Below are 14,346 nucleotides of genomic sequence, written 5' to 3' on the forward strand. Positions count from 1 at the left end.
GTTATACTACTATAGAACCTGTTATACTACTATAGAACCTGTTATACTACTGTAGAGCCTGTTATACTACTGTAGAGCCTGTTATACTACTGTAGAGCCTGTTATACTACTGTAGAGCCTGTTATACTACTGTAGAGCCTGTTATACTACTGTAGAACCTGTTATACTACTGTAGAACCTGTTATACTACTATAGAACCTGTTATACTACTGTAGAGCCTGTTATACTACTGTAGAACCTTCTATACTACTATAGAACCTGGTATACTACTATAGAACCTGTTATACTATAGAACCTGTTGTACTGCTATAGAACTTTTTATACTACTATAGAACCTGTTATACTACTGTAGAACCTGTTATACTACTGTAGAACCTGTTATACTACTGTAGAACCTGTTATACTACTGTAGAACCTGTTATACTACTGTAGAACCTGTTATACTACTGTAGAACCTGTTATACTACTATAGAACCTGTTATACTACTATAGAACCTGTTATAATACTGTAAACCTGTTAAACTATAGAACTTGTTATACTACTGTAGAACCTGTTATACTACTGTAGAACCTGTTATACTACTATAGAACCTGTTATACTACTGTAGAACCTGTTATACTACTATAGAACCTGTTATACTACTGTAGAACCTGTTATACTACTTTAGAACCTGTTATACTACTGTAGAACCTGTTATACTACTGTAGAACCTGTTATACTACTTAGAACCTGTTATACTACTATAGAACCTTTTATACTACTATAAAACCTGTTATACTACTGTAGAACCTGTTATACTACTATAGAACCTGTTATACTACTATAGAACCTGTTATACTACTATAGAACCTGTTATACTACTGTAGAACCTGTTATACTACTGTAGAACCTGTTAAACTATAGAACCTGTTATACTACTGTAGAACCTGTTATACTACTATAGAACCTGTTATACTACTGTAGAACCTGTTATACTACTAGAACCTGTTATACTACTGTAGAACCTGTTATACTACTGTAGATCCTGTTATACTACTATAGAACCTGTTATACTACTGTAGAACCTGTTATACTACTGTAGAACCTGTTATACTACTGTAGAACCTGTTATACTACTATAGAACCTGTTATACTACTGTAGAACCTGTTATACTACTATAGAACCTGTTATACTACTATAGAACCTGTTATACTACTATAGAACCTGTTAAACTACTATAGAGCCTGTTATACTACTATAGAACCTGTTATACTACTGTAGAACCTGTTATACTACTATAGAACCTGTTATACTACTATAGAACCTGTTATACTACTATAGAACCTGTTATACTACTGTAGAACCTGTTATACTACTATAGAACCTGTTATACTACTGTAGAACCTGTTATACTACTATAGAACCTGTTATACTACTGTAGAACCTGTTATACTACTGTAGAACCTGTTATACTACTGTAGAACCTGTTATACTACTGTAGAACCTGTTATACTACTGTAGAACCTGTTATACTACTATAGAACCTGTTATACTACTATAGAACCTGTTATACTACTATAGAACCTGTTATACTACTATAGAACCTGTTATACTACTGTAGAACCTGTTATACTACTGTAGAACCTGTTAAACTATAGAACCTGTTATACTACTGTAGAACCTGTTATACTACTATAGAACCTGTTATACTACTGTAGAACCTGTTATACTACTGTAGAACCTGTTATACTACTGTAGAACCTGTTATACTACTGTAGAACCTGTTATACTACTGTAGAACCTGTTATACTACTGTAGAACCTGTTATACTACTATAGAACCTGTTATACTACTATAGAACCTGTTATACTACTATAGAACCTGTTATACTACTATAGAGCCTGTTATACTACTATAGAACCTGTTATACTACTATAGAACCTGTTATACTACTGTAGAACCTGTTATACTACTGTAGAACCTGTTATACTACTATAGAACCTGTTATACTACTATAGAACCTGTTATACTACTGTAGAACCTGTTATACTACTGTAGAACCTGTTATACTACTGTAGAGCCTGTTATACTACTGTAGAGCCTGTTATACTACTGTAGAACCTGTTATACTACTGTAGAACCTGTTATACTACTGTAGAACCTGTTATACTACTATAGAACCTGTTATACTACTGTAGAACCTGTTATACTACTATAGAACCTGTTATACTACTATAGAACCTGTTATACTACTCTAGAACCTGTTATACTACTGTAGAACCTGTTATACTACTGTAGAACCTGTTATACTACTGTAGAACCTGTTATACTACTGTAGAACCTGTTATACTACTGTAGAACCTGTTATACTACTATAGAACCTGTTATACTACTGTAGAACCTGTTATACTACTGTAGAACCTGTTATACTACTGTAGAACCTGTTATACTACTGTAGAGCCTGTTATACTACTATAGAACCTGTTATACTACTGTAGAACCTGTTATACTACTGTAGAACCTGTTATACTACTGTAGAACCTGTTATACTACTATAGAACCTATTATACTATAGAACCTGTTATACTACTGTAGAACCTGTTATACTACTGTAGAGCCTGTTATACTACTGTAGAGCCTGTTATACTACTGTAGAACCTGTTATACTACTGTAGAACCTGTTATACTACTATAGAACCTGTTATACTACTATAGAACCTGTTATACTACTATAGAACCTGTTATACTACTGTAGAACCTGTTATACTACTATAGAACCTGTTATACTACTGTAGAGCCTGTTATACTACTGTAGAACCTGTTATACTACTGTAGAGCCTGTTATACTACTATAGAGCCTGTTATACTACTGTAGAACCTGTTATACTACTGTAGAACCTGTTATACTACTGTAGAACCTGTTATACTACTATAGAACCTGTTATACTACTGTAGAACCTGTTATACTACTGTAGAACCTGTTATACTACTATAGAACCTGTTATACTACTATAGAACCTGTTATACTACTATAGAACCTGTTATACTACTGTAGAGCCTGTTATACTACTATAGAACCTGTTATACTACTATAGAACCTGTTATACTACTATAGAACCTGTTATACTACTATAGAACCTGTTATACTACTGTAGAACCTGTTATACTACTATAGAACCTGTTATACTACTGTAGAACCTGTTATACTACTGTAGAACCTGTTATACTACTGTAGAACCTGTTATACTACTATAGAACCTGTTATACTACTATAGAACCTGTTATACTACTGTAGAACCTGTTATACTACTATAGAACCTGTTATACTACTATAGAACCTGTTGTACTACTATAGAAACTGTTATACTACTATAGAACCTGTTATACTACTCTAGAACTTGTTATACTACTGTAGAACCTGATATCCAACTGTAGAACCTGTTATACTACTGTAGAAGATGTTATACTACTATAGAACCTGTTATAATACTGTAAACCTGTTAAACTATAGAACTTGTTATACTACTGTAGAACCTGTTATACTACTGTAGAACCTGTTATACTACTGTAGAACCTGTTATACTACTATAGAGCCTGTTATACTACTATAGAAACTGTTATACTACTGTAGAACCTGTTATACTACTGTAGAACCTGTTATACTACTGTAGAACCTGTTATACTACTATAGAACCTATTATACTATAGAACCTGTTATACTACTATAGAACCTGTTATACTACTGTAGAGCCTGTTATACTACTGTAGAGCCTGTTATACTACTGTAGAACCTGTTATACTACTGTAGAACCTGTTATACTACTGTAGAACCTGTTATACTACTGTAGAACCTGTTATACTACTATAGAACCTGTTATACTACTATAGAACCTGTTATACTACTATAGAACCTGTTATACTACTGTAGAACCTGTTATACTACTGTAGAGCCTGTTATACTACTATAGAGCCTGTTATACTACTGTAGAGCCTGTTATACTACTGTAGAACCTGTTATACTACTATAGAACCTGTTATACTACTATAGAACCTGTTATACTACTATAGAACCTGTTATACTACTGTAGAACCTGTTATACTACTGTAGAACCTGTTATACTACTGTAGAGCCTGTTATACTACTGTAGAGCCTGTTATACTACTGTAGAGCCTGTTATACTACTATAGAGCCTGTTATACTACTGTAGAACCTGTTATACTACTATAGAACCTGTTATACTACTGTAGAACCTGTTATACTACTGTAGAACCTGTTATACTACTGTAGAGCCTGTTATACTACTGTAGAGCCTGTTATACTACTGTAGAACCTGTTATACTACTGTAGAACCTGTTATACTACTGTAGAACCTGTTACTACTACTAGAACCTGTTATACTACTCTAGAACCCTTTATACTACTATAGAACCTGTTATACTACTATAGAACCTGTTATAGTACTATAGAACCTGTTATACTACTGTAGAACCTGTTATACTACTGTAGAAGCTGTTATACTACTGTAGAACCTGTTATACTACTGTAGAACCTGTTATACTACTCTAGAACCTGTTATACTACTGTAGAACCTGTTATACTACTGTAGAACCTGTTATACTACTGTAGAGCCTGTTATACTACTGTAGAGCCTGTTATACTACTGTAGAACCTGTTATACTACTATAGAACCTGTTATACTACTATAGAACCTGTTATACTACTATAGAACCTGTTATACTACTATAGAACCTGTTATACTACTATAGAACCTGTTATACTACTGTAGAACCTGTTATACTACTGTAGAACCTGTTATACTACTGTAGAGCCTGTTATACTACTGTAGAGCCTGTTATACTACTATAGAACCTGTTATACTACTGTAGAACCTGTTATACTACTGTAGAACCTGTTAAACTATAGAACATGTTATACTACTGTAGAACCTGTTATACTACTATAGAACCTGTTATTCTACTGTAGAACCTGTTATACTACTGTAGAGCCTGTTATACTACTGTAGAACCTGTTATACTACTGTAGAACCTGTTATACTACTATAGAACCTGTTATACTACTGTAGAGCCTGTTATACTACTGTAGAGCCTGTTATACTACTGTAGAGCCTGTTATACTATTGTAGAACCTGTTATACTACTATATAACCGTTATACTACTGTAGAACCTGTTATACTACTATAGAACCTGTTATACTACTATAGAACCTGTTATACTACTGTAGAACCTGTTATACTACTATAGAACCTGTTATACTACTATAGAACCTGTTATACTACTGTAGAACCTGTTATACTACTGTAGAACCTGTTATACTACTATAGAACCTGTTATACTACTATAGAACCTGTTATACTACTATAGAACCTGTTATACTACTATAGAACCTGTTATACTACTATAGAACCTGTTATACTACTATAGAACCTGTTATACTACTGTAGAGCCTGTTATACTACTGTAGAACCTGTTAAACTATAGAACCTGTTATACTACTTTAGATCCTGTTATATTACTATAGAACCTGTTATACTACTGTAGATCCTGTTATACTACTATTCAACCTGTTATACTACTGTAGATCCTGTTATACTACTATAGAACCTGTTATACTACTGTAGATCCTGTTATACTACTATAGAACCTGTTATACTACTATAGAACCTGTTATACTGCTATAGAACCTGTTATACTACTGTAGAACCTGTTATACTACTGTAGGACTTGTTATACTACTGTAGAACCTGTTATACTACTGTAGATCCTGTTATACTACTGTAGATCCTGTTATACTACTATAGAACCTGTTATACTACTATAGAACCTGTTATACTACTATAGAACCTGTTATACTACTATAGAACCTGTTATACTACTGTAGAACCTGTTGTACTACTGTAGAACCTGTTGTACTACTGTAGAACCTGTTATACTACTATAGAACCTGTTATACTACTATAGAACCTGTTATACTACTGTAGAACCTGTTATACTACTGTAGAACCTGTTATACTACTGTAGAACCTGTTATACTACTGTAGAACCTGTTATACTACTATAGAACTTGTTATACTACTATAGAACCTGTTATACTACTGTAGAACCTGTTAAACTACTATATAGCCTGTTATCCCTCTATCTATAGTGGTACCCTGTTACCCTGTGTGTCCCTCTGTAGTTGTACCCTGTTACCCTGTGTGTCCCTCTATAGTGGTACCATGTTACCCTGTGTGTCCATCTATAGTGGTACCCTGTTACCCTGTGTGTCCTTCTATTTATAGTGGTACTATGTTACCCTGTGTGTCCCTCTGTAGTGGTACCCTGTTCCCCTTGGTAGTATTTTCAGATTTACCCTGTCTCTCCCTCTCTGGAACTGGAAGTGTGTCCCTCTGTGTACTCCGTAGAGATGCCCATGTTGGAGGGGGAGGAGGGGCTGAGGCTGTGGCACCTGGTGAAGTCCAGCGAGGAACCAGAGATTCCCAAACACAGCAGCGTGAGAGAGAGGGAGAGGGCCAAGGCCATTCCAGAGATCTACCTTACACGTCTACTATCGATGAAGGTAGGTACACACACAAACATGCACACACACACACACACACACACACACACACACACACACACACACACACACACACACACACACACACACACACACACACACACACACACAGAGAGAGAGAGAACGCTTTCAGGTTATACCAGAGTGCATATCATTAGTATTCACCTTTCAGCAGGACAATAACCTAAAACACAAGACCAAATCCACACTGGAGTTGCTTACCAAGAAGACAGTGAATGTTCGTGAGTGGCCTAGTTACAGTTTTGACTTAAATCGGCTTCAAGATCTTTGGCAATACCTGAAAATGGCTGTCTAGCAATGATCAACAGCCAACTTGACAGAGCTTGAAGAATACAAAAATAAATTATGTGTAAATTATGTACAATCCAGGTGTGTAAAGCTCTTAGAGACGGACCCAGAAAGACTCACAGCTGTACGGTGATTCTAACATGTATTGACTCAGGGGTTTGAATACTTATGTAAATAAGATATTTCATTTTCAATACATTTTAACAAAAATGTATATTTCTATTCAATCAATTTTGAATTCAGCCTGTAACACAACAAAGTGTGGAATAAGTCAAGGGGGTATGAATACTGCCATGAGTCCCATCAATGCATCCGATGTTTTAGGTTATTGACCTGCTGAAAGGTGAAAGGTGATTGTCCTGCTGAAAGGTGAAAGGTTATTGTCCTGCTGAAAGGTGAATTCATCTCCCTGTGTCTAGTGGAAAGCAGAACCAGGTTTTCCTCTAGTATTTGGCCTGTGCTTAGCTACATTCCGTTTTATTTTTATCCTAAAAAACTCCCTAGTCCTTGCCGATGACAAGCATACCCATAACATGATGCAGACACCACCATGCTTGAAAATATGAAGAGTGGTACTCATGTTTGGGGCAAATCCAACAACACTTTGTATTCAGGACAAAAACTGAATTGCTTTGCCACATTTTTTTGCAGTATTACTTTAGTGCCTTGTTGCAAACAGGAGGTATGTTTTGGAATATTTGTATTCTGTACAGGCTTCCTTCTTTCACTCTGTCATTTAGGTTAATATTGTGGAGTAACTACAATGTTGCTGATTCATCCTCAGTTTTCTCCCATCACAGGCCTTAAACTCTAACTGTTTTAAAGTCACCATTGGCCTCATGGTGAAATCCCTGAGCGGTTTCCTTCCTCTCCGTCAACTGAGTTAGGAAGGACGCCTGTATCTTTGTAGTGACTGGGTGTAGTGATACACCATCCAAAGTGTAATTAATAAAAAGGATCGGACCCTTTTTTTCAATTTTCACCTAAAATGACATACCCAAATCTAACTGCTTGTAGCTCAGGACCTGAAGCAAGGATATGCATATTCTTGGTACCATTTGAAAGGAAACACTTCGAAGTTTGTGGAAATGTGAAATGAATGCCCTACTGTCGGGAGGAGGAGGGGAGCAGGCCCTACTGTCGGGAGGAGGAGGGGAGCAGGCCCTACTGTCGGGAGGAGGAGGGGAGCGGGCCCTACTGTCGGGAGGAGGAGGGGAGCGGGCCCTACTGTTGGAGAAGGAGGGGAGCAGGCCCTACTGTTGGGAGGAGGAGGGGAGCGGGCCCTACTGTTGGAGAAGGAGGGGAGTAGGCCCTACTGTCGGGAGAAGGAGGGGAGCAGGCCCTACTGTCTGGAGAAGGAGGGGAGCAGGCCCTACTGTCTGGAGAAGGAGGGGAGCAGGCCCTACTGTCTGGAGAAGGAGGGGAGCAGGCCCTACTGTCTGGAGAAGGAGGGGAGCAGGCCCTACTGTCTGGAGAAGGAGGGGAGCAGGCCCTACTGTCTGGAGAAGGAGGGGAGCAGGCCCTACTGTCTGGAGAAGGAGGGGAGCAGGCCCTACTGTCTGGAGAAGGAGGGGAGCAGGCCCTACTGTCTGGAGAAGGAGGGGAGCAGGCCCTACTGTCTGGAGAAGGAGGGGAGCAGGCCCTACTGTCTGGAGGAGGAGGGGAACGGGCCCTACTGTCGGGAGGAGGCGGGAAACGGGCCCTACTGTCGGGAGGAGGAGGGGAACGGGCCCTACTGTCGGGAGGAGGAGGGGAACGGGCCCTACTGTCGGGAGGAGGAGGGGAACGGGCCCTACTGTCGGGAGGAGGAGGGGAACGGGCCCTACTGTCGGGAGGAGGAGGGGAACGGGCCCTACTGTCGGGAGAAGGAGGGGAGCGGGCCCTACTGTCGGGAGAAGGAGGGGAGCGGGCCCTACTGTCGGGAGAAGGAGGGGAGCGGGCCCTACTGTCGGGAGAAGGAGGGGAGCGGGCCCTACTGTCGGGAGGAGGAGGGGAGCGGGCCCTACTGTTGGAAGAAGGAGGGGAGCAGGCCCTACTGTTGGGAGAAGGAGGGGATTAGGCCCTACTGTCTGGAGAAGGAGGGGAGTAGGCCCTAGTGTCTGGAGAAGGAGGGGAGCAGGCCCTACTGTCTGGAGAAGGAGGGGAGCAGGCCCTACTGTCTGGAGAAGGAGGGAAGCAGGCCCTACTGTCTGGAGGAGGAGGGGAATGGGCCCTACTGTCGGGAGGAGGCGGGAAACGGGCCCTACTGTCGGGAGGAGGAGGGGAGCGGGCCCTAGTGTCTGGAGAAAGAGGGGAGTGGGCCCTACTGTCGGGAGGAGGAGGGGAACGGGCTCTACTGTCGGGAGGAGGAGGGGAGCAGGCCTTACTGTTGGAAGAAGGAGGGGAGCAGGCCCTACTGTTGGGAGAAGGAGGGGAGCAGGCCCTACTGTTGGGAGAAGGAGGGGAGCAGGCCCTACTGTTGGGAGAAGGAGGGGAGCAGGCCCTACTGTTGGGAGAAGGAGGGGAGCAGGCCCTACTGTTGGGAGAAGGAGGGGAGCAGGTCCTACTGTAGGGAGAAGGAGGGGAGCATGCCCTACTGTAGGAAGAAGGAGGGGAGCAGGCCCTACTGTTGGGAGCAGGCCCTACTGTAGGGAGAAGGAGGGGAGCAGGCCCTACTGTTGGGAGAAGGAGGGGAGCAGGTCCTACTGTTGGGAGAAGGAGGGGAGCAGGCCCTACTGTTGGGAGAAGGAGGGGAGCTGGCCCTACTGTTGGGAGAAGGAGGGGAGCAGGCCCTAATGTTGGGAGAAGGAGGGGAGCAGGCCCTACTGTTGGGAGAAGGAGGGGAGCAGGCCCTACTGTAGAGAGGAGGGGAGAAGGCCCAACTGTAGGGAGAAGGAGGGGAGCAGGGCCTACTGTTGGGAGAAGGAGGGGAGCAGGCCCTACTGTAGGGAGAAGGAGGGGAGCAGAGCCTACTGTCTGGAGAAGGAGGGGAGCAGGCCCTACTGTAGGGAGAAGGAGGGGAGCAGGCCCAACTGTAGGGAGAAGGAGGGGAGCAGGGCCTACTGTTGGGAGAAGGAGGGGAGCAGGCCCTACTGTAGGGAGAAGGAGGGGAGCGGGCCCTACTGTCTGGAGAAGGAGGGGAGCAGGCCCTACTGTCGGGAGAAGGAGGGGAGCAGGCCCTACTGTTGGGAGAAGGAGGGGAGCGGGCCCTACTGTAGGGAGAAGGAGGGGGGCAGGCCCTACTGTTGGGAGAAGGAGGGGAGCAGGCCCAACTGTAGGGAGAAGGAGGGGAGCAGGGCCTACTGTTGGGAGAAGGAGGGGAGCAGGCCCTACTGTAGGGAGAAGGAGGGGAGCGGGCCCTACTGTCTGGAGAAGGAGGGGAGCAGGCCCTACTGTCGGGAGAAGGAGGGGAGCAGGCCCTACTGTTGGGAAAAGGAGGGGAGCGGGCCCTACTGTCGGGAGGAGGAGGGGAGCGGGCCCTACTGTCGGGAGAAGGAGGGGAGCGGGCCCTACTGTAGGGAGAAGGAGGGGGGCAGGCCCTACTGTTGGGAGAAGGAGGGGAGCAGGCCCTACTGTCGGGAGAAGGAGGGGAGCAGGCCCTACTGTCGGGAGGAGGAGGGGAACGGGCCCTACTGTCGGGAGGAGGAGGGGAGCGGGCCCTGCTGTCGGGAGAAGGAGGGGAACGGGCCCTACTGTAGGGAGGAGGAGGGGAGCGGGCCCTACTGTAGGGAGGAGGAGGGGAGCGGGCCCTACTGTAGGGAGGAGGAGGGGAGCGGGCCCTACTGTGGGGAGAAGGAGAGGCAATGGGGTAAAACCATTTTAAAAAATGACATGCCTTCTTAAAACTGGTTATAATTAATTTCATTTCTGTTTGTGATATTAAGATTCTAACAATGATGTGTTATATAGACTGGTGTGTTATATAGACTGGTGTGTTATAGACTGGTGTGTTATAGACTGATTTAGACAGTGTGTTATATAGACTGGTTTGTTATATAGACTGATTTAGACAGTGTGTTATATAGACTGGTGTGTTATAGACTGATTTAGACAGTGTGTTATATAGACTGGTGTGTTATATAGACTGGTGTGTTATAGACTGATTTAGACAGTGTGTTATATAGACTGGTGTGTCATAGACTGATTTAGACAGTGTGTTATATAGACTGGTGTGTTATATAGACTGATTTAGACGGTGTGTTATATAGACTGATTTAGACAGTGTGTTATATAGACTGGTGTGTTATATAGACTGATTTAGACAGTGTGTTATATAGACTGGTGTGTTATATAGACTGATTTAGACAGTATGTTATATAGACTGATTTAGACAGTGTGTTATATAGACTGGTGTATTATATAGACTGGTGTGTTATATAGACTTATTTAGACAGTGTGGTTATACAGACTGATTCAGACAGTGTGTTATATAGACTGGTGTATTATATAGACTGATTTAGACAGTGTGTTATATAGACTGATTCAGACAGTGTATAGACTGGTGTGTTATATAGATTGGTGTGTTATAGACTGATTTAGACAGTGTGTTATATAAACTAGTGTGTTATACACACTGGTATGTTATATAGACTGATTTAGACAGTGTGTTATATAGACTGGTGTGTTATATAGACTGGTATGTTATATAGACTGATTTACACAGTGTGTTATATAGACTGATTAAGACAGTGTGTTATATAGACTGATTTAGACAGTGTGTTATATAGACTGATTTAGGACAGTGTGTTATATAGACTGATTTAGGACAGTGTGTTATATAGACTGGTGTGTTATATAGACTGGTGTGTTATATAGACTGGTATGTTATATAGACTGATTTAGACAGTGTGTTATATAGACTGGTGTGTTATATAGACTGATTTAGACAGTGTGTTATATAGACTGGTGTGTTATATAGACTGGTTTGTTATATAGACTGGTGTGTTATATAGACTGATTTAGACAGTGTGTTATATAGACTGGTGTGTTATATAGACTGGTATGTTATATAGACTGATTTAGGCAGTGTGTTATATAGACTGGTGTGTTATATAGACTGGTTTGTTATATAGACTGGTGTGTTATATAGACTGGTTTGTTATATAGACTGGTGTGTTATATAGACTGATTTAGACAGTGTGTTATATAGACTGGTGTGTTATATAGACTGATTTAGACAGTGTGTTATATAGACTGGTGTATTATATAGACTGATGTAGACAGTGTGTTATATAGACTGGTGTGTTATGTAGACTGGTGTGTTATGTAGACTGGTGTGTTATATAGACTGGTATGTTATATAGACTGATTTAGGCAGTGTGTTATATAGACTGGTGTGTTATATAGACTGGTGTGTTATATAGACTGATTTAGACAGTGTGGTTATAGACTGGTTTAGACAGTGTGTTATATAGACTGATTTAGACAGTGTGTTATATAGACTGGTGTGTTATATATACTGATTTAGACAGTGTGTTATATAGACTGGTGTGTTATGTAGACTGGTGTGTTATAGACTGATTTAGACAGTGTGTTATATAGACTGTTGTGTTATATAGACTGGTGTGTTATAGACTGATTTAGACAGTGTGTTATACAGACTGATTTAGACAGTGTGTTATATAGACTGGTGTGTTATATAGACTGATTTAGACAGTGTGTTATATAGACTGGTGTGTTATATAGACTGGTGTGTTATATAGACTGGTGTGTTATATAGACTGGTGTGTTATATAGACTGATTTATAAAAAGTCAAGGACGGAGGGGGCGTGACTTTAAAAATGGCAGAGTTATAAAATAATTCAAATTCATGAGCAGTCAGGCTGTAACACAATGTGTAGTAAGTCAAAGGGTATGAGTACTTCCTGAAGGCGCTGCAGATGGTATAGTATACACCTAGCTGTGTGTCTAGAGGACGTTGTCTCTGTCCTCTCTAGGGGACGCTGCAGATGGTATAGTATACACCTAGCTGTGTGTCTAGAGGACGTTGTCTCTGTCCTCTCTAGGGGACGCTGCAGATGGTATAGTATACACCTAGCTGTGTGTATAAAGGACGTTGTCTCTCTCCTCTCTAGGGGACGCTGCAGAAGTTTGTAGACGATGTGTTCGTAGCCATCCTCAACACCAAGCGCCCTCCTCCTATTGCTGTGCGTTTCTTCTTTGACTTCCTGGATGACATGGCAGAAAAACACGGCATCGACGACCCCGATACCGTGCACATCTGGAAGACCAATAGGTCAGTTTGTCACTTGTCCTGGTTATTGGTTTTTATCCTTCTATACATTTTAAATACAATTCAATGAAATGAAACTCTTCCCTCCTCTTCTATGTTAAAAGTACACTGCAGAGAGAAATTTGATTTTCGACGGTTGAAAGATTGCGATCGGTGACAGAGCAAACTGACTGATCACCTCGCATCCTAAATAACGAACTCACTATGTCCGTGATCAACGACTGAACAAATGTGATATTGTTTTTAAAAATATGTTCTATGTCCTTTCAGTAAGAATAGTGTTTGTGTTCCCTCCCAGCCTGCCTCTGAGGTTCTGGGTGAACATTTTGAAGAATCCTCAGTTCGTATTTGATGTCCAGGTGACGGACAGCGTGGACGCCGTCCTCTCTGTCATCGCTCAGACGTTCATCGACTCCTGCACCACCACCGAACACAAAGTCGGACGGGTCAGAAACACTTGTCTCTCTCCTCTCTAGAAAAACTTTATTTTGTATATATATTTTGTTTATTATTAATAATACCCAAGTTTCAACATCTTGAATGTGTGATATTTATTGATGGTTTTTTCAGAATACAGTAGGGAGAAATCAGTCATCAACAATACAACGATATTGATTCAGATTCTTAGCTCTTGTCGTTTCTCATCAGGTCTGTCCGGACAACTTTAGCCTGTGAGAACCGGTTAAGGAAAAGGAGTCTTGTATTTTATAATCCATATTAACACGTGTAGTGATGCCGGTGGTTTTGTTGACCTGCAGGACTCTCCAGTGAACAAGCTGTTGTACGCCAGAGAGATCCCCAGATACAAGCAGCTGGTCGAGAGGTGAGACAAACTGTAGTGCTTGGAGTCGTGACAGATTTGAGTTGTGCTGATGTCTGTGAAACAGGAAATCACCCTGCTATGTGAAGTTCTACGGCTGGGTCGACCTTCACTCTGTGACTGATCCAAACTAATTAATGTCAGACTGTAGACTGGAATCGCACTCCTCTCTGCAGACTGGAATTGCCCTCCTCTCTGTAGACTGGAATTGCCCTCCTCTCTGTAGACTGGAATCGCCCTCCTCTCTGTAGACTGGAATCGCCCTCCTCTCTGTAGACTGGAATCGCCCTCCTCTCTGTAGACTGGAATCGCCCTCCTCTCTGTAGACTGGAATCGCCCTCCTCTCTGTAGACTGGAATCGCCCTTCTCTCTGTAGACTGGAATCAATGATAGTTTTTTGTGTTCTGTGGGTATTGTTCCAGGTATTACAGTGTTCTGTGGGTATT

At 41.8% G+C, this 14,346-nt stretch overlaps 1 protein-coding gene across 1 annotated transcript in view; it reads left to right on the plus strand.

The window, feature by feature from the left end:
- The first annotated feature begins 6,145 nt into the window (after nucleotides 1-6,145).
- The window catches only part of LOC106593983 (plexin-B3-like), a 98,797-nt gene continuing 90,596 nt past the window's right edge, over nucleotides 6,146-14,346 (plus strand). The window contains exons 1-4 of the mRNA XM_045692794.1: nucleotides 6,146-6,559; nucleotides 12,923-13,083; nucleotides 13,379-13,526; nucleotides 13,839-13,903. Of these exons, the coding sequence (XP_045548750.1) occupies nucleotides 6,407-6,559; nucleotides 12,923-13,083; nucleotides 13,379-13,526; nucleotides 13,839-13,903 (527 nt within the window). The 5' untranslated portion in view covers nucleotides 6,146-6,406. The remainder of the gene's footprint in view (nucleotides 6,560-12,922; nucleotides 13,084-13,378; nucleotides 13,527-13,838; nucleotides 13,904-14,346) is intronic.

Source organism: Salmo salar, chromosome ssa13, assembly GCF_905237065.1.
Source record: "Salmo salar chromosome ssa13, Ssal_v3.1, whole genome shotgun sequence".
Classification (NCBI taxonomy): Eukaryota; Metazoa; Chordata; class Actinopteri; order Salmoniformes; family Salmonidae; genus Salmo; species Salmo salar.